At 40.7% G+C, this 22,088-nt stretch overlaps 1 protein-coding gene across 3 annotated transcripts in view; it reads left to right on the plus strand.

The window, feature by feature from the left end:
* Positions 1–22,088, plus strand: part of suco (SUN domain containing ossification factor) — a 125,060-nt gene that overhangs the window by 101,109 nt on the left and 1,863 nt on the right. For all 3 annotated transcript variants that reach the window (XM_073063591.1, XM_073063594.1, XM_073063593.1), the window contains 4 exons: positions 14,054–14,141; positions 15,611–15,715; positions 16,188–16,327; positions 20,582–20,673. In XM_073063591.1, the coding sequence (XP_072919692.1) occupies positions 14,054–14,141; positions 15,611–15,715; positions 16,188–16,327; positions 20,582–20,673 (425 nt within the window). The remainder of the gene's footprint in view (positions 1–14,053; positions 14,142–15,610; positions 15,716–16,187; positions 16,328–20,581; positions 20,674–22,088) is intronic.

The following is a 22,088-nucleotide window of genomic DNA, read 5'->3' on the forward strand; positions in this document are numbered from 1 at the left end:
GAAATGTGAAATTAAAGCAAAAAATATTGGAAACACAGCTAGTCAGACAAAATCTATGAAAAGTTAGCAGAGTCTCTGACCCAACATATTAACAGTGCTTCTCTTTTCATTGATCTGCCTGGCTTATTGACAGCTTTCAGTATTTTCTGTTTGGACTTTTGAGTTTTTGGAGAGACAATTAGCATTTACTTGCAAGACATGTGCTCCCATTTGTGCTCCAGTCCTGCTGAGGGGTTTCAGCCTGAAATGTCGACTGTACTACTTTTCCATAGATGCTGCCTGGCCTGCTGAGTTCCTCCAGCATTTTGTGTGTTGCTCTCATTTGCTTGCTGAAGCTTGTGACTTAATTGAAAGTCCTTTTGGTTTTGACTGAAAAATAATTCAGTTTAATACGAGAGTTCTTTTGAGTTTTGGAGTAAAAATTTTTTGTGGTGATTGCAATCCTTTACTCAGTTGCTTTTAAGGATGTAAGTGCAGCCATCTTGATCAACACATTCTTAAAATGTATATGTGATGGGAGGTCAGGAGGTGCACTTAGTGCAGATACTAGTCTTTCTCCTGCTGCTCATTGTGTTTACGGTTACTGCCAACTTGTTTATAGGAGTCTTGGATTGAAAGAAGGCTGGACTTGAGGTTATCTATCACCTGGCACTTGTAATCTGAATGCTATCATTTTGGTTTCTAGTGTCAGGTGATGGACAATGCAAACAAGCTACAAACTATTGGAGTTCCTTCTGTGTGGCATGTACTTCAGTGGTGTTCCGAGGGAAGTTAATGCTCTATCATTTGCTGCAAGTTGTCATGTTCCTTCCTTTAATATTCAGGAAATATTCTTTTAATGGGGAATGATTGTGTCAAGAAAGTTTAATTTTTGTGTTATGCTTCACTGTGATCACTTTTGTTCTCTACATTACAGCTGTCTTCCTCTGTGCATAAATGTGTTTTTCTGTGTTGAGGTTGAGAGCTTGATGTTTTCAATGGTGAATGTTTCAAGTGAGTAGATAAGAGAATGTTATTCCTTCTGAGTAATTGGTGGAGGGGAAGAGAAAGATATAATTCCAAAATTAAAGCTAGTCAATTTGGATGTGAAATTCAGATATTAGCTCCCCCTCCCCCCCAAGGATATTGGAAATGTGTAATTTTGCCTCAGTTTTGGGTTGTCAATAGATTATAGTTTTCAGAACTGGAATTCCTTGATAAATGTATATCAAAATTAGTTTTTCTGAATGAAGATCACCAACAAGCCCAGCACAGCAGCCTGGGCGTCCAGTACATAATTCTCCACAACATTCGCCATCTCCCAGGGGATCCCTCCACCAAGCACATCTTCCTCTCTCCTCCCCCCCCCCCCCCCCCAAAAGCAATCGTTCCCTATTCGACTCACTTGTCCATTCGTCCTTCCCCCTTGATCTCCTTCCTGGCACTTATCCTTGCCAGCAAAATGAGTGCAGCATCTGCCCATATACCACCTCCCTCACTACCATTCAGGGCCCCAAACAGTGTTTCCAGGTGAAGGCAACACTTCAGCTGTGAGTCTGTTGGGCTCATATATTGTATCCGGTGCTCCCAGTGTGGCCTTCCCTACATTGGTGAGTCTCAACGTAGGTTGGAAGACCACTTCACCAAGCAGCTACGCTCCAGAAAAAGCGGGATCTCCCAGTGGCCACTCATTTTAATTCCACTTCCCATTCCCATTCCGATATGTCTATCTATTGCCTCCTCTACTGTCGCGGAGGCCACATTCAGTTTGGAGGAATAACACCTTGTATTCTGTATGGGTAGCTTCCAACCTAATGGCATGAATATTGATTTCTTGAACTTCCCGTAATGCTTCCCCTTCCCCCCACCCAACCATTCCCCACCCCCTTTTCCCCCTCTCACTTTATCTCTTGGATGTCCATCACCTCTTTCTGATGCTCTCCACCCTCACCCTTCTCTTTTTTTTCCATGGCCTTCTGTCCCCTCCTATTAGATTCTCCCTTCAGCCTTGTATCTCTTTCACCAATCAACATCCCAGCTGTTTACTTTACCACTCCCCCACCCAGTTTTATCTGTCACCTTGTGTTTCTCCCTCCCCTCCCCCACACTTTTCAAATCTACTCATTATTTCCCCAGTCCTGCTGAAGGATCCATAATATATGAGCAGAATTAGGCCATCCAGCCCATCGAGTCTGCACCACCATTCCATCATGGCTGATCCCGGATCCCACTCAACCCATGTACATGCATTCTCACCAAATCATTTGATGCCCTGACTGGTCAGGAAGTGATCAACTTCTACCTTAAATATACCCATAGACTTGGCCTCCGCTGCAGTCTGTTTCACTACTCTTAGCTTTAAAAAAAATTCCTCCTTGCTTCTGTTCTTAAAAAGTTACCCCTCAACTTTGAGGCTGTGCCCTCTAGTTCTTGATACCCCACCATAGGAAACATCCTCTCCATATCCACCCTATGAAGTCTTTTCAACATTTGGTGGGTTTCAGTGAGATCACCACGCATTTTTCCAAGTGCCAGCGAGTACAAGCCCAATGCTGCCAAATGCTCCTCATATGTTAACCCCTTCATTCCCAGAATCATCCTCATGAACCTCCTCTGGACTCTCTCCAATGACAACACATCTATGACTATGGTGCCCAAAACTGTTGATAGTACTCCAAGTGCGGCCTGACTAGTGTCTTATAATGGCTCAGCATGATCTCTTTGCTTTTATTTCTATTCCCTTTGAAATAAATGCCAACGTTGCATTTGCGGCTTTTATCACAGTATCAACTTGTAAAATTAAACTTCTGGGAGTTTCCCAAGTTCCTCTGCACCTCTGATGTTTGAACCTTCATCCCATTTAAACAGCAGTCCTTTTTACCAAAATGTATTATCATAAATTACCCAACACTATTCCATCTGCCACTCTTTTGCCCATTCTTGCAATTGGTCTAAATCCTGCTGCAATCATATTGCGTGCTCAGTACTATATCCCCTCCACCTATCTTTGTATCATCCGCAAACTTTGCCACAAAGCCATCAATTTGGCCAGAAGTGCTGACTGTACTCTTTTCCATAGATGCTACCTAGCCTGCTGAGTTCCTCCAGCATTTTTTGTGTTACCAGTGATTAGTGGTATCTCATAGGGGCCAGATGGAACTTTTGTTATTTGTTATTTTTATAAAAGGGATTTTGAATGCAAAAGCATAAGGTTTGATCAATATATTTGCGGATAACACAAGACTAGGAAGATAGGCCAAAGCCAGCATGGTTTACTGAAAGGAAAATCCTGCCTGACAAAGCTACTGCAAAATTTTTTGAGGAAATTACACGCAGGGTACACAAAGGAGATGTGGTGTACTTGGATTATTAGAAGGCCTTTGACAAAATGCCGCAGATGAGGCTGCTTAGCAAGGTAAGAGCCTGTGGAATTACAGGGGATTTACTAGCATGGGTGGAGCATTGGCTGATTAGCAGAAAACAGAGTGGGAATAAAGGGATCCTATTCTAGCTAGTTGCCAGTTACCAGTGGAGTTCCACAGGGGTCGGTGTTGGGACCACTGCTTTTTACAGTGTATGCCAATGATTTGGACTTTGGGATTAATGGATTTGTGGGTAAATTTGCTGATGATAAATTTTGGGCCAAGATGCTTCATCAGGTCTGGAGAAAAAATGAGTCAGGGTAAGAAGGGGGAAAGGAGGAAGAAACACAAGGTGTTAGGTGAAACTGGGGAAGGGGGGAGGGGTGATGTAAAGAGCTGGGAAGTTGATCGGTGACAGAAAGGGCTGGAGAATGGGCAGCGTGATAGAAGAGAACTGAAGGCCATGGGAAGAAAGAAAAGAGGGAGGAGCACATAGAAAATAGTTGCAGGAGTAGGCCCTTCGGCCCTTCAAGCCTGCACCGCCATTCAGTATGATCATGGCTGATTATCCAACTCAGAACCCTGTACCTGCTTTCTCTCCATACCCCCTGATCCCTTTAGCCACAAGGGCCATATCTAACTTCCTCTTAAATATAGCCAATGAACCGGCCTCAACTGTTTCCTGTGGCAGAGAATTCCACAGATTCACCACTCTCTGTGTGAAGAAGTTTTTCCTCATCTCGGTCCTAAAAGGCTTCCCCTTTATCCTTAAACTGTGACCCCTCGTTCTGGACTTCCCCAACATCGGAAACAATCTTCCTGTATCTAGCCTGTCCAATCCCTTTAGAATTTTATACGTTTCAATAAGATCCCCCCCCCCCCCAATCTTCTAAATTCCAGTGAGTATAAGCCTAGTTGATCCAGTCTTTCTTCAAATGAAAGTCCTGCCATCCCAGGAATCAATCTGGTGAACCTTCTCTGTACTCCCTCTATGGCAAGAATGTCTTTCCTCAGATTAGGGAACCAAAACTGCACACAATACTCCAGGTGTGGTCTCACCAAGGCCTTGTACATACCATTCGCCTTTTTCACCGCCTGCTGTACCTGCATGCCCACCTTCAATGACTGGTGTACAATGATACCCAGGTCTCGTTGCACCTCCCCTTTTCCTAATCAGCCACCATTCAGATAATAATCTGTTTTCCTGTTCTTGCAACCAAAGTGGATAACCTCACATTTATCCACATTAAATTGCATCTGCCATGAATTTGCCCAGTCACCTAACCTATCCAAGTCACCCTGCATCCTCTTAGCATCCTCCTCACAGCTAAAACTGCCGCCGAGCTTCGTGTCATCCGCAAACTTGGAGATGCTGCATTTAATTCCCTCGTCTAAATCATTAATATATATTGTAAACAACTGGGGTCCCAGCACTGAGCCTTGCGGTACCCCACTAGTCACCGCCTGCCATTCTGAAAAGGTCCCGTTTACTCCCACTCTTTGCTTCCTGTCTGCCAACCAATTCTCTATCCACATCAATACCATACCCCCAATACCGTGTGCTTTAAGTTTGCACACTAATCTCCTGTGTGGGACCTTGTCAAAAGCCTTTTGAAAATCTAAATATACCACATCCACTGGCTCTCCCCTATCCACTCTACTAGTTACATCTTCAAAAAATTCTATAAGATTTGTCAGACATGATTTTCCTTTCACAAATCCATGCTGACTTTGATGATTTCACCTCTTTCCAAATGTGCTGTTATCACATCTTTGATAACCGACTCTAGCATTTTCCCCACCACCAATGTCAGACTAACCGGTCTATAATTCCCCGGTTTTTCTCTTCCTCCTTTTTTAAAAAGTGGGGTTACATTAACCACCCTCCAATCTTCAGGAACTAATCCAGAATCTAAGGAGTTTTGAAAAATTATCACTAATGCATCCACTATTTCTTGGGCTACTTCCTTAAGCACTCTGGGATGCAGACCATCTGGCCCTGGGGATTTATCTGCCTTTAATCCCTTCAATTTACCTAACACCACTTACCTACTAACATGTATTTCCCTCAGTTCCTCCATCTCACTAGACCCTCGGTCCCTTACTATTTCCGGAAGATTATTTATGTCCTCCTTAGTGAAGACAGAACACATGAGGGAGGTGATGGGCAGGTAAGGAGATAAAGTGAGAGAGGGAAATGAGAACGGTAAGGGGGTTGGAAGAGCAGGTAATGTTGAGGAAATAGCCTGCAGAGAGACTTGGATAGTTTTGGGGAATGGGTAAAGTGGCAAATAAATACAATGTTGGTAAGTGCATGGTCATGCACTTTGGTGTAAGAAATAAATAGGCAGACTATTATTTAGATGGGGAGAGAATTCAAAATGCTGTAATGCAAAGGGACTTTGGAGTCCTTGTGCAGGGTATCCTAAAGGTACCCTTTAGGATATCCAGGTTGAGTCAGTGGTGAAGAAGGCGAATGCAATGTTGGTATTCAATTCTAGAGGAATAGAATATAAGAGCAGGGATGTGATATTGAGGCTCTGTAAGGCACCCATGAGACCACACTTACAGTATTGTGTGCAGATTTAGGCTCCTTATTTTAGAAAGGATATACTGATATTGGAGAGGGTTCAGAGAAGATTCACGAGAATGATTCCAGGAATGAAAGGCTTACCATATGAGAAACTTTGGCAGCTCTTGGGCTGTTTTCCCTGGAGTTCAGGGGAATGAGAGGGGAATCTCATAGAAACATTCCAAATGTTAAAAGGCCTGAACAGATTAGTTATGGCAAAGTTATTTCCCATGGTAAGGGAGTCTTGGGCAAGAGGGCATGACTTCAGGATTGAAGGACATCCATTTAGAACTGAGATGCAGAGAAATACTTTGGCCAGAGGGTGACAAATCTGTGGAATTTGTTGCCATACACAGCTGTGGAGGCCAAGTCATTGGGTGTATTTAAGGCAGTGGTAGATAGGTTCTTGATTAGCCAGGGCATCAAAGGGTATGGGGAGAAGGAGGGAAGTGGGAATGACTGGAAGAATTGGATCAGCCCATGATTGAATGGCGGAACAGACTCAATGGGCCGAATGGCCTACAACTATATGTTATGGTCTTATGTTGTCAATTAAGACAAAGACATAGGGACAGAATTAGGCCATTTTAGTCTATCAAGTCTGCTCTGCCATTGCATCATGGATGGTTTATTATCTCTCTCAATCCCATTCTCCTGCCTTCTCCACATGACCTTTGCCCTTTCAAATCAAAAACCTGTCAAACTGCAATTTAAGTATACCCAATGACTTGGCCTCCACTGCCATATGTGGCAATGAACTCCACAAATTCACTCCCTTCTGGCAGAAGAAATTGCTCTGCATCTCTGTTCCAAAGGAACGATTTGTATTCTGAGGCTGTGCCCTTTGGCCCTCGACTCCTCCACTATAGGAAACGGCCTCTCCACATCCAATCTATCTAGGCCTTTCAATATTTGATAAATTTCAATGAGATCACCACTTGTTTTTCTGAAGTCCAGCAAGTACAGTCCCATAGATTTCAAGTGCTCCTCACATGTTAATCCTTTTTTCCTTGGGGTCATTCTCAAGAATTTCCTCTGGACCCTCTCCAATCCCAGCACATCCTTTCTCAAATAAGAAAATCTGCAGATGCTGGAAATCCAAGCAACACACACAAAATGCTGTAGGAGCTCAGGAGTTCAAGCAGCATCTATTGAGAGGAGAACAGCCGACATTTCGGACCAAGATGCTTCTTCAGGTCTGGAGAAAAAAAATGAATCAGGGTAAGAAGGGGGAAAGGAGGAAGAAACAAGGTGATAGGTGAAACCGGGAAAGGGGGCAAGCGGTGATGTAAAGAGCTGGGAAGTTGATTGGTGAGAGAAAAAATGGTTGGAGAATGGGCAGCGTGATAGAAGAGAACTGAAGGCCATGGAAGAAAGAAAAGGGGGAGGAGCACATGAGGGAGGTGATGGGCAGGTAAGGAGATGAAGTGGGAGAGGGAAATGGGAATTGTAAGGGAGTTGGGGGCATTACCAGAAGTTTGCGAAATCAGTGTTTATGCCATCAGGTTGGAGGATACCCAGATGGAATGTCAGTTGTTACACCTCTGACCTGAGTGTGGCCTCATCACACTAGAGGAGGCCATGGGCTGACATGTTGGAGTGGGAATAGGAAGTGGAACTAAAATGGGTGGCTACTGGGAGGTCCCGCTTTTTCTAACGGTTGGAGCGTAGTTGCTTGGCAAAGCAGTCTCCCAATCTATGTGTGGTCTCACTGATCTACAGGTGGCCACACCGGAAGCACCAGATACAGCAGATGACCCCAGCAGACTCTCGGGTGAAGTGTCGCCTCACCTAGAGGGACTTTTTGAGGCTCTGAATGATAGTGAGGGAGGTGGCGTAGGGGCAGATGCAGCACTTCTTCCGCCTGGAATGATAAGTGTAAGGAGAGAGATCAGTGGGGAAGGAGAAATGGACAGGGGAGTCGTATAAGGAGTGATCCCTGCAGAAAGTGGGGGAGGGGGGTGTGGGGTGGTGGAGGAAATATGTGCTTGGTGATGAGATCCCGTTGGAGATGGTGGAAGCTATGGAGAATTGTGCTGAATGCGCTGGGTGGTGGGGTAGTAGGTGAGGACAAGAGGAACCCTATCTCTGGTGGGGTGACAGGAGTATGGCATGAGGACAGGTGTGCACGAAAGGGAAGAAAGCTGTTGAGGGCAGCGTTGATGATGGAGGAAGGGAAGCCCCTTTCTTTGAAGGAGTACAACCTTTCTTAGATCAGGTGCCCAAATCTGGTCTTATACTTCAACTGTGGTCTGATCAATGCCTTATAAAGCCTTAACGTTACATCCTTACCTTTATATTCTAGTCCTCTCAATAAATGCTAACATTGCATTTACCTGCCTTACCACCTGTCTCAACCGGCAAGTTGACCTTTAGGGAATCCTGCAAAAGGTCTCCCAAGTTTCTTTGCACCTATAATTTCTGAATTTGCTGCCCATTTAGAAAATGGTCTAGACCTTTATTCCTTCTAACAAAGTGCATCACCAAACACTTCCCTACACTATATTTCAGGGATTGGCAACCTTTTTGCCTCTGTGGGCCAGATTGCATATTAGTGAGCAGACAGTGGGCCAGATAAATGCCATAAAAATCTTGGAATTATCTATTTAAATACATCTAATTATGTATTACCTCAAATTAATAAATAACGCACACTAGAAAATCATTTGTGCTTAAGGTTGCCTACCTCTGCTATATTCCATCTGCCATCCCTTTGCTCATTTTCCCAATCTAAGTCCTTCTGCAGATTCCCTGCTTGCTCAACCCCACAGGACCCTCCACCCATTTTTGTATTGTTTGCTGACTTGGCCATGAAGTCATCCATTCCATCATCCAAATCATTGTATAACATGGAATGAAGCCATTCTAACACTATCCCCTGTGGAACGCCACTAATCACAGTAGCCAATCAAAGAAGTTTCCCTTTGCCTCCTGCCAGTCAGTCAATCTTCTATCCATGCTAGTATCTTTTCTGTAATACCATGGGCTCTTGTTTAACAGCTTCATGTGTGGCACCTTGTCAAAGGCTTTCTGAAAATCAAAGGGAACAACATCCATTGGTTTTCCTTTGTCTATCCTTCCTGTTATTTCCTCAAGGAATTCCAAGAGTTGTCATGCAAATCATGTTGACTTTGGGCTATTTTATCATGAGCCTCCAAGTACCCTGACACTTCATCCTTAATAATGGACTCCAACATCTTACCAACCATTGAAGTCAGGCTAACTGTCCTATAATTTTGACTATTGCCTCCTCCTTTTGAGTGGAGTGACATTTGCAATTTTCCAGTCCTCAGAAGCCATTCCATCATCAAATGATTCTTGGTAGATCGCTGCTAATGCCTCTGCAATCTTTTTAGCTACCTCTTTCAGAACCTGGGTTGAGACAATCTGGCCCAGGTGACTTGCCTACCTTCAGATCTTTCAGCTTCCCAAGCACCACTTCCTTAGTAATAGCAACTACATTTGCTTCTTCCCCGACAGTTTCTTTTCCCCCTGCACTCTACTGGTGTTTACCACAGTGAAGACTGACGCAAAGTACTTACTATTTCTCCAGACCCAAAATCATTTTCCAGCTGTCCAATATCTATTTGCGCCTCTCTTTTGCATTTTATAGATAATTGAAAAACCTTTTTCTAACCTCTGATATTATTGGCTAGCTAACTGTCATATTTCATCTTCTCTCCCCCTTTGGCTTTTATTAGTTGCCTACTGTTGTTTTTTAAGCTTCTCAATCCTCTAACTTCCCACTATATTTTGCTATATTATATGCCCACTCTTTTGCTTTTATGCTGTCTTTGACTTCCTTTGTCAGCCACAAGACATCCTCCCTTTAGAATACTACTTTGGGATGAATGTATCTTGTGCCTTTTGAATTGCTCCTCGAAACTCCAGCCATTGCTGTGTTGCCATCAGCTCTACTTGTGTCCCCTTCCAATCACCTTTGGCCAGTTCCCCTCTCATGCCTCTGTAGTTCCCTTTACTCCACTGTAATACTGATATATCTGAATTTTGCTTCTCCCTCTCAAACCGCAGAGTGAATTCTATCGTATTATGATTACTGCCTCCTAAGGATTCCTTTTACTTAAGCTCTTTAATAAAATCAGATTCATGACTCAACACCCAATCCAAAATTTCCTTTTCCCTTTTGGGTTCAACCACAAGCTGCTCTGAAATCTGCCATGACTATAATAACATTGTCCTGTTTACATTCCCTTTTCATCTCTTATGATTTGTACCCTACATCCTGGCTACTGTATGGAAGCCTGTATACATCTCCCATTAGGATCTTTTCACTCTTGCAATTTTTAACTCTACATGCATGGTTTCTAAATCTTCCAATCCCGTGTCACTTATTTCTAAGTATGTTCCACATGTATGCCAAAAAGGCTGGGGCCCGTGCAAGTACCATAGCTGCATCTTTGTTCTGGAGAAAGTGGGAAGAGCTGAAAATGAAGTTGATAAAGGTGAGACCCAGATCTGTCAGCTGGAAGAAGGGTGGTGGATAGGCACTCGTAAAGCTTGTCATCAAGAAAAAAGCAGAGCTGCTGTTATAAGAGTAAAATCAGGAGCGGAGAAAAAGGCTTATAATTAAGACACCATACAACTTTTGGTTTTTAAAAAAAAAAGTATTCTAGACATTGAAAATACAGGCAACCACAAAAACCCCCCACTTATAACAGAACATTGTGCTTAAATTTCTTTTGCCATCTTCCTTTACAAGGGCTTGTGTTTTGGAATTTTTTTCTATTGCTGGCTTCTCTTTGTCAATTTTGGATACACAGGTTTTGGAAAGATCAGGTTCAGAACTTGAATTGGGTACTTTTCCCTTGCCAATTGAAGATTCCTCTGAAGGTCATCATGTATTGCAAGATCTTGTTCAGTTAGGGCAATAGGCCGAGGGCTAGCAAATGGATTTCAATGCAGCTAAGTGTCAGGTGATGCATTTTGGAAACTTAAATCAGGGTTGGACTTGTACCATGAATTGTAGTGCATTGGAACAGAGTGTTCAAGGAGTAAAAGTATGTACCGTAGATTCCGGACTACAGAGCGCACCTGATTAAAAGCCGCTGGCTCTAATTTTAGAAATAAAATCATTTTTTTTATTATACAGGCCGCTTCGGATTTTAGGCCGCACCGAATTTCAGGCGGAACGGATTTTCGGCGCACTGGATTTCCGGCGGACCGGATTTTCGGTGCACTGGATTTCCGGCGGACCGGATTTTCGGCGCACCGAATTTTCGGCCGCTTGTAATATGAGATATTTACACAGAAAGATATTACACGTGTTGGGCTTCAAATTCTGCCCTGTGTTCGTTTTGGAAGAGAGACAACCAACACTGGATTACAGTGCAGCGTGGCTTTATTGCAGAACGCGTTTTGCCTTCCCCTTACATTCTGCTCTTATTTATACTCCTTTTTCCCCCAAACCAAACCCTCGCTACACATATTTGGTAAGGCTAAACTTTGTTATACCTACCGGTATTTGGTAACATCGGACACTTGTGTCCTTATTGGCCCGATACCATTCACACACGAGTTTTACTGTTTTTGTGCAGCGGAATCCTCAGTTTCGCTCCCTCCCTCCCTTGTACTGCTGTCTAATATCACGTGAGCCATTCCTGACCTGAAGCGGCAGTCCCAAATTAAATCTCCACCGTCTCACCATCGATTCATGTATGCCAAGATTACGCGCAGCAGCTCGATTTCCTTGTTCAACCGCCAGATTGATTGCCTTTAACTTAAAAGCTGCATCATATGCTTTTCTTCGAGTGTTTTCCATGTTGATGAGGGTGAGTACAAATGGCTGATTTACAATAATTTGTGAAGTGCGCTTGATTTATCGTACAATTTCATTGGACCTCTGTGAACTACTCATCAATTTTATTGGTCTACTGTTACGAGGCAAAATGTTTTGGCGGCATGGGAAAAAACTTTCTATTAGCCGCACCTTATTATAAGCCGCTATGTTCAATGCTGTTCAAAGCATGGGAAAAAAGTAGCGGCTTATAATCCGACATCTACGGTAGTTCATTTAAAGTAGTATCACAGGTAGATAGGGTGATGAATGGTCATTTAGTACATGCCTTTATCATTCAGGCCACTGAGTTTTGAAGTTGGCTCATTATGTTGCAGTTTGTATGAGTAGTTGAGACTGCATTTTAGAGTACTGTGTTCAGTTTTGGTCACTAGGAAGGATGTGGTTAAACTGGGGAGTGCATGAAAGATTTGAGGATGCTGCCAAGACTAGAGGGCCTGAGTTATAGGAAGAGGTTGGCTGGACTTGGGTCTTTATTGTTTGGAATGTAGGAGAATTTCGGATGACATTGTAGAAATGTTTAAAATTATGAGAAGCAGAGATGAGGTGGATGATAAGTCCCTCGGGTAGTAGAGTCCAAAACGATTCTGGTATTCATTTCCTGATTTCATGTTTGTTTGGACTGTTATGTTGGACTGTTATATAGGCATTGAATGGTTCTGCTCAAACTAGAATAAGCATTAAGATAGTGTTCTAATGAATAGACTATTGAAATGCATAATTTGTGAGACTGCATACTTGATTTTTTTTCCAGTAGTTCTCTGATGATTAAGGAAATTAAGTGCATTGTTGTTTGGCCATGTAAGGACAGGTTAACTTGAGGCTCTCCATCTCATCGGCTGAATGGCAGTGTTGAAGATGTACACAATTTGCTTGGTCAGGTGTTTGATGGATCACGTGTGCAGGTCTTCAAGGCTACATGTGGGATACATTCAAGATGCCATCCTCTGTATTTTTATCCACTTAGTGCCGTGCAAAATGAACAAATCAGCTGGATATTAAAATGTTATATTTAACATTGGCAACTGGATTGGAACTATCAGGGTGCCATTATGCCAAGAACGAGTTTGGTTTTTTTACTAGTTTTAAAACAAATCTATAAATGGTATAATTCAGGGGAATACAGCAGCCAATTTGTGTCAATGTCCTCCCATCAGCTACATAAGGGTTAAATGATCTATGTTGGTCACGAGATGAATGTGGTTTAGAGTGCGAGAAGAACTATCATATGTCCTTGGCACAGATGAAATGCTGTCTTGGGTCATATGCTCATTTCATTATACTGGATCTCAATCAGTTCTGCGAGTGAGTGTGTTTTCATTGAGCTAAGGTTTACATTTTTTTGTATGCTAATTTTTTACATAGTTTTCTAGTTGCCCACTTTCCATTACAAGAATTAGACTATTATATAGTTACTGTAATTGGCTGCTGATACTATTTTGTCACAATGTGGTGCATTATCAAATTTCAGTTATTGCATAACTTAATTTGAAAGCTTGTTTTTTTTATATAGAAGTATCACCAGCATGTTTTACTGGAGAGTGAAGCATTGTGCCTTCATGTTATAGATTGATATACCTTCTATGCTTGGATATATTTGTTCCATGTGGGCAGTGCATGTCATCAACCTGCCTGACTGTAAGAAATCGCACTTGTCAGGCCCAGTTCAAGAAAACAGATAGCATGAGCCTAATTTCAACTTTTTTATCCTCCATCCTTGATGTGCCAGAAAGCCAGTTATAAAATTCTATGCTATTACTAATGGTGGAGATTGTTTAATGTGACTAACATTTGTGATTCAGCCTTTTGTTTATATTCCCATCTTTTGTCCTGCTAAGCAATGTTTAGCTAGTGAAAATATTTTGAAAAATCTAAGGGGAAATAATAATACTTTGCTTATTGTTGCATTCACAGTAGAAACTGGAGCGTTTAAGGATTTTCATTTTGTTTCCTTTCCTCGTGCTCCTCATCCTCCTCCAGTTGCAATACTTGATGTTGATATTTATTGGAATAAAATTGCTTCATTCTCTACTAATTATTGGACTGCGTAGGTGTTCCTGGAACCACTAATCTTTGGTTTAGTCCAGATAGTGAGGTAGAATTTGTAAACTGTAGGTGTTGACTAAGTAAATGAAATTAATGTTTTTTAAATTATTTGATGAGTTGTGAGTGTATTAGTTTCATAGATTCAACACTTGTATAGTCTATGTATTTTAACTGTTCTATTAAGGTTATTGTGCCTCAGGTGTGTATTATATAGCAAACAGATATCCATTTAAACTGTAGAATGGTGTGCCTGCATTGTAATGAGATTTCGATTCCTAGGTATCGGAAACAAATGGAAGAAATGCAGAAAGCATTCAACAAGACAATAATTAAACTACAGAACACTTCAAGAATAGCAGAGGAAAAGGTATATTGTTTGCATTTCTAAATACCATTTGGTTTGGAAAGTTGATGGACACTAGAAATCATGAACATTCAGTGTATTTCCTAAATTAGCCAATAGGGGTGATAGGCTTTCAGTACCTACAGGATAACAGTGGAGAAGGAAGTGTCATGTGTATTGGTCACCACTTTGGCAACAAAATCGATATGTATTGATATTCAGGATCAGTGGCTTGAGTTTGGTAAGGAGTCCATCTGATGATATTAAAGAGAAACAGACCACACAGTCTTGAAAAATTCATGAAGAATGTGACTGATATTGAATCAGATTATGACTTCCTAAATCTTAAGTCCACTTCCCCAGTTCATCTTAAATGCAGCTCATTTTATTCAAGCCTACTGGATGGGGTAAAGTATTTCATTTTGAGTAAAGAAATTTCAGGTTTAAACAATTGCTCAGAAGCTGTGCTGTTTAGTTCGGGATTGTCCATCCTGAGGAACAGCTTTGGTACTCTCGGATTCTTACTGTAATTTTGGATGTTCATTCTTCCAGATTTCTGGGATTGTAGGCTGACTTTTATTCCATCACATAGGATATCTTGTTCATTCTAGAGTTTGAATGAGGGCTAGAGTTTTTTAAATTGCACAATTAAATGAAGGTTTTTAGACAGTTCCTTGCGGTTCCAGTTTATTTGTAACTAAGTTGATATGAATGATTGATGGTCAACATGGATTCAGAGGATTGCAGGACTGGTGTTTATCTGTATATGGCTATACATCTTGGGGAAAAATGCTAGCAATCTAATCAACTGTCTATTTAGCTTCAACATCTTCTCTTGAGGCTTAGACAGTGAGGAATTCTAAGTATCTCTTTGCCTATTTTTCCCATTTGCTATCTTTTGCAAGTAACCAAGAGATTAGATTACCAATAGAAAATCTCTAAATGGTACAGTACAAATTTAATAAAATATACTGATGAAAAGATAGGAAAATAAACTATTTTACTGAGAGAACTATTGGGGTTGGTTACCTCAATGTTTTGCAACTATGGGCTGCTAATCACTGACTAAAAATTGCAGTCTCAGTGCTTTCACCCAAGTTGTTGAATACTTTGAGATCCTTGAATGTGTTGGTTTTCATTTTATTTAGTATTTTTTTGTTTTAGCTACTTCCACTGCATACCTCTTGTCCCTAGAGCCATCGGGTAATATTTCACAAAGCAAGTCAGGTTTTCAACATTTGTATTGTTGTTGAGGGCTGAATGGAAGCAAGGTTGTGTTTTTATTCTTGGAGAGAAAGAATTATTAAACCAGTATGTAAATTAAATTTTCATGTTTTGTAACTTTAAGGTGAATCAACTTACTTTAGAAAAATCTTTCAGTTTCCAAAAACACCGACAATTTGGGGTGCAAATTTATTTGGCCCACTACTGCAAGAATGTTTGGGAGAGCAATTATTTGTTTGCTAATTGATCTTTTTTACCCTTAAATACAGGACCAACGACAAACCGAAACAATTGGTTTGCTCCAGGGTCAGCTTGCAAACCTCACTGAATTGGTGGGAAATCTAACAGAAACAGTGAAAAGGCTGGACCGTGAGGTAACTAATATAAGCCCTTTTTAGTGTTTCCTGTTGTGAAATTGTGATGGCTCTCCAATCTATGATTTAATTTGCATTTATTTATTGTAAATTGAAGAGAAAATCCAATTGAGCAGATAGGACTATTTGTGTATAAAACTCTTATAGTGATTAAAAAAAAATCTTATTTAATTGTGTGTTGTGTGACGTATAACTATTTGGACTTGAGTGTGTTGTAACTAGTGACGATCGTATTTAATTAAAACTGTAAATAGTGTTTTATGAAGTACTGGATATTAGTCATTTGAATAAACTTTTTGTGTGTGTGTATATAATTAAAAAAATAACTAGTGTTATCGACAGAATAAAGGGATTATGCAGTTTTTCTTTGAACCATAAATAGATGGCAATTTTGAGTTTCGCAAAGAAAAGTTGAAATGTAAAGCTTTACCCTGTCAATGCGTCCTGAGATATTTAGTGTGTTTTCTCCTAGGTTTCTGACCGTCAGAGCTACCTGGTAATTTCCTTGGCTCTTTGTGTAACTCTGGCTGCACTGTTATGTGTGCAGCGATGCTGGAAAAATCCAATATCGAGGAATGTTCACTCGCCTTCGGTTCCCAAAAGTCCAAAAAGGTAGATTTTTTACTTAGCACTAAGCAATAGGAACTGTTACAAGAGCTGCTTTCAGTTTTTTTTAAACATTTGTAACTGGAATCTCTGAGCAGCATTATCCTAAATGAGATTGTTTGAAAATATGGACATTAGAGCAAATAAACTCTTTATTCTAAGTTCACAAACAAGTGAATTAATTATTACTGTGATTCCTGCTTGCATTCAGAAGCAGATAATGAGAAGACGAGAGGATTTTTGTGAACTAGTTGGTAACTGTTATGTCACAAGGCATATATAGGAAGGTATTCAAAATATTCTTGTTTTAACTGAATCATAGAGCAACACAGGCTATTTCAGCCCAGTGAGTCTCAGCTGACCTGTTAGTCACAATTTGGCCCATATACCTTGAAGTCCCTCTTGTCCATATACCAGTCCAAGGGCTTATATGGTACCATTGTACCTGCCTCAACTACTGCCTTTTATAGCTTGTTCCATAAACTGATCACTCTCTGCTTGGAAAAATTTGTCCCTCAGGTCCCTCTTCAATCTCCCCCCCCCCCCCCCCCCACCCACCACTGTAAATCTAGGTCAATGAGGTTTGGACTCCCCTACCCCGGGATAAAAACATTATTTTAAGGTTGCCCCTCATTCTCCACATTTCAAGGACTAAAGACCTAGCATGGCCTATCTCTCCCTATAAATCAGGTCACCTTGTCCTGGTAATGTCCTCAGATCTTCATTGTATTTTTTTTTCGTTTAATGGTATCTTCTATAATGGGTGGCCAAAACTGTACACAATACATACTCCAAGTACAGTCTTACCAATGACTTGCCCAACTGCAGCATTATGTCCCAACTCTAATTTTCAATGTTCTGACTTAAGGCCAACGTGCTATAAATGCCTTTTTCACTGGCCTGTCTTACTGTGACAAACTAAACTTGTGCTTTTTGAGGATGATCTACTCAAATTGTATAAATCTACTGTATCAAAATAAAATTCCATCTTAGGTAGGCTTTTAAGTGGTATATGAAGTCAGAGTTATTAATGGGAGTTGTGTTTTATTCTAGTATTTTTTGACATTAAAAAGGGTCAAATGCAATGGTATTGAACAATATTTAAGTCTGGTGTTGCTCAGCATCTTTTTCTCCTGCCCCTGCTCTTATAGATGCAATAATTTTTACTGAACAGCAAGTCACTGCTGAACTATTCTATGCAACTCATCCTATTTTATTTACTTGAATTGCCATTTAACAATGGCTGCAAGTAACCATATAACAATTACAACACGGAAACAGGCCATCTCGGCCCTTCTAGTCCGTGCCTGTTACGTACCCCGTAACTGGGTGTCAGACCAGCAAAGACAGAAGTATCCGTTGGAGTCTGGTGGTACTATATTCAAAAGTGTTTATTAGTAAAATAAGCAAAACAATACCAATAATGCAAATATACATATAACACAAGTTAGCAGTAATAAACCTAGAAGTGTAGGAATAATAATAAGCAATAATAAACAAGCTCTATCGATGTCTAGGGGTAAATGAATTGTCATAGAAAAGTATAAAGTTCAGTTCATGCGTACTGAGGTAATTATGGTTGTTGGGTTGTAATCATTGGAGTGAGAGAGCGAGAGATTAAGCAGCTGCAGTCAGCAAACCTTCCTGTTGCCTTTTGATTCCGTTGCACCGTTGTTGTGGTGGTCATTCAGCTATGACCCCTCTGTCCTTCAGCTAGACCATTCTTCTGCGGTGGACTCGTCACTCTGGCATGAGTGGACACACACACAAGACCCCACCGGCCCTGCTGTAACACTGAGTTTTACTGACCAATCTCCTGGTTCGGTCTCCAAAGCCCCCCACCTTTCCTGTGGGTTCCAACACTCAATCAGTGTCCACTGGTGTGTCTGAAGAGTGTCTCTCCAGACCTGTCTTTTCATCCCCACTCACAGGGTCTCAGCTATCCATTAACTCTGAATGACTGTGTCCATCAAATCAGGCCACTCCTGCTATGTCCTGAGGAATGTTAACGAGCAAAGTAGTAGAAGGTAAATAATCCTTGTAGAAGTCATAATACAGTAAATCAACAGCCTCTCCCCCTCTTATCTGTAGCAAATGTTCTTGCCTGGCTTTCTCTCTCTCTCTCTCTCAATAGTAGCATAACAACAGCAATAGTTTGTAGTTCTCGGGGGGGGGGGGGTGTTGGGAATGGTTAACTCTGCACCCCATTGTCCATCAGATCTGTTCATCACTCATAACAGTGCCGAATGCTTACTCTCACCTAGTCCCACTGGCCCGCACTCAGCCCATAACCCTCCATTCCTTTCCTGTCCATATACCTATCCAATTTTACTTTAAATGACAATACCGAACCTGCCTCTACCACTTCTACTGGAAGCTCGTTCCACAATAATACCGAACCTGCGTCTACCACTTCTACTGGAAGCTCATTCCACAAGTAAATGCTGAATGATGTAAAATCATTCTATTTGACTTATAATATGAGAATTTTAATTTTAAAAAATGAAGAAATTTCCAAAGTTAATGCTAAGATATTTTGTTTCACTAGTAACGTAGTGTACTTGTGTTCAGTTCAATTGTTCAAAATTGTTCAATTGTGTTTTCAAAAAATCACTCCTTGACCTATATATAATGTTCATCTGCAATTTTCTTTCCAAACTTGTTGCCATAAGACACAGGAGCAGAATTAGGCCATTCAGCCCATCATGACTGATCACAGATCCCACTCAACCCCATACACCTGCCTTCTTGCCACATCCTTTGCCCTGACCAATCAGGAAACTATCAACTTCTGCCTTAAATATGCACACAACCTCCACCGCAGTCTGTGGCAGAGCATTCCACAAGTTTACAACTCTCTGACTAAACGATTCCTCCTTACCTATGTTCTAAAGGGTTGCCCCTCAATTTTGAGGCTGTACTGTCTCGTTCTGGATACCTCCGCCGTAGGAAACGTAGTTTCTGCATCCACCCTGTCTGGTCCTTTCAACATTCAGTACGTTTCAATGAGATCCCCCTGCATTCCTCTAAATTCCAGTGAGTACAGGCCCAAAGCTGCCAAATGCTCCTCATATGTTAACGCCTTCATTCCTGGGATCATCCATGTGTTGTCATTGGAGAGTGGTCAGAGGAAATTCACATCTTTTCTGAGATATAGGGCCTAAAACTGTTGACAATACTCCAAGGTGAGACCTGGTTAGTGTCTTGTAAAGCTTCATCATTACCTCCTTGCTTCTATATTCTTTTCCCTTTTCAAAATAAATGCCAACATTGCATTTGCCTTTACCACAGACTCAACCTGTAAATTACCCTTTTGCACGAGGACTGTTACATGCCTCTGCACCTTTGATGTTTGAACCTTCTCCCCATTTAGATAATGGTCTGCACTATTGTTCCTTTTACCAAAATGCATTATCATACATTTCCCAACACTGTATACCATATGCCACTTCTTTGCTCATTCTTCCAATTTGCCCTAAGCCATGCTGCAGTCGCATTGCTTCTTCAGCACGACCGACCCCGCCACCTGTTTTTGTATCATCCACAAACTTTGCCACAAAGCCATCAATTCCATTATCTAAAATTATTGACAAATAAAGTAGGGGTCCCAATATTGACCTCTGAGGAACACCAGCAGCCAACCAGGAAAGGCCCCTTTTATTCTCACTTGCTGCCTCCTGCCTGTCAGCCATTCCACTATCTATGCCAGTAGCTTTCCTGTAATGCCATAGGATTTTATCTTGTTAAGCAGCCTCATAAGGCCCCTTATCAAACACCTTCTGAAAATCCAAGTAAATGACATCCACTGCCTCTCCTTTGACTACCCTGTTTGTTACTTCCTCGAATTCTCGAAGAACTCTTAACAGATTTGTCAGGCAAGATTTCCCTTTAGAGAAACCATGCTGACTTTGACTTATTTTATCATCAGTCTCCAAGTACCTTGAAATCTCATTCTTAATAGACTCCAACACTTTCCCAACCACTGAGGTTAAGCTAATTGGCCTATAATTTCTTTTCTTTTGCCTTCCTCCCTTCTTTGTGTGGAATGATATTTGCAATCTTACAGTCTTCCGGGACTGTGCCATAATCAAATGATTCTTGAAAGATCATGACCAATGCATCTACTATCTGTTATGACCTACCTTGGAATTAAATATCTAAAGTTCAAACTTAAGTTGCAACTTTTTTAGTTAATAGTTGAAAGTTTATATTTTAATTTAATAAAATACATCTTTTAACAAAGTCTTTTGTATTTTAAAGATGTTTTTCTTCCTATGACGATATGAATCTTCTCAGAAGAACATCATTTCCCCTTGTTCGTTCAAAATCTTTTCATCTGCCTGCATCTGAAGGTAGTTATCTAAGTGGCAAGCATTTTACATTATTTATTAAAGCCTTTATTGAGCTTAAAAATTTGAGCAGTGTACGTAACATAATTGTTTAAAAGATTAGATTTATACTGTTGGCTTATTACAATGTTTTTCTTCCCTCATTATTTGTTAGCAAATGATAATCCACGAGAGAAGAGTGTATCAGCACCAGAGGAAAGGTTCAGGGGCCAGAGCAATAAGTCAGTCAGTGAAGCTATCCCATCGGAAGGCAGTGCATTTCAAGACAACTCAGTATAAGCAAAATCTTCTTAATTGTGTATACTGTTGAATTAGTTGAACTTCAGAGATTTAACAACAAAGGATTTTAGTATCAAGAACGTTCATGGCTATATGAGAGCTGTGTTTTCTTAACGGATTTGAAGACTGTTTCTTGATACCTTGAAGTTGCACCCAGCTGAATAACTAAAATATTTTAGAAAACGTACCCTATTTTGGAGTCATTGAATTGTCAGAGGCCTTCGTGAAATGGAAAACCCCGCAGCATAGTGCTTTGTTACTGGACTAGGAATAAGGAGGCCTGGATTTAAAGTATAGAAAATGTGAGTTAACATCTCACGGTAGTTGGAGAATATTTATGTGTATATATTTTTTAAAAAATTCTGGTATTGTGAAAGCAGCTGCTGTATTTACTTCAGGGAAGAAAATGTCACCTGATTTGCTCTGATTGTTAACCATAATGGAGTCACACTTAATATTGATTGAAGGCTTTTGTTGTATTAAGCTTTATAAAGAACATGGGCTATTCACAGTTGAATAAGGAATTTTGTTACCATCTTTTGACGATCCCTGCCATGCAAGGATTCCCAGATTAAATCAGAATTTGAAAAATGCATGTAAAATGAGTTTATTCTTAGTCGAATAGGCTAAAATTTGGTAATAAAAGCAAAACCTATCATACCCAAGTTACTTGTTACTTAAGACAGAGGCCATTAAAATACCTGTCCTGATCATTTTTCTATCCATTTGAACAGTGTTGTTATAACATTTGTCCCTTCTCTTTTGAGAAGGATTTTTAGGCATTCAGAATCTAAATTCTGAATGCCTAAAGCAAAGAAGTAAGAAGGTTAATCCAGTTGTATTTTTCCCCTCCATGTTAATAATTTTGAAATAAATCCATTTAGAATTATTTTAATGTTTTCATGAAACATTCTTGCTTTTTAAACCCCTTCCACTTTTCACCTTCTTTTCTTCAGGGAAGTGAGATATATTTGTATATAGCAATACTGCAAGAAAACAGGCCCTTCGGCCCAGTGAGAAATAGTTGCCTTTTAATATCCGGGTCATAAATTTTTATTACATATACTTATTTGATTCAAAGTGTCCCCACTGATTGCTATAAAGTATAAAACATTGCTTTATCAATTCCACTGCTGATA

Source organism: Hemitrygon akajei, chromosome 12 (assembly GCF_048418815.1).
Source record: "Hemitrygon akajei chromosome 12, sHemAka1.3, whole genome shotgun sequence".
Lineage (NCBI taxonomy): Eukaryota > Metazoa > Chordata > Chondrichthyes > Myliobatiformes > Dasyatidae > Hemitrygon > Hemitrygon akajei.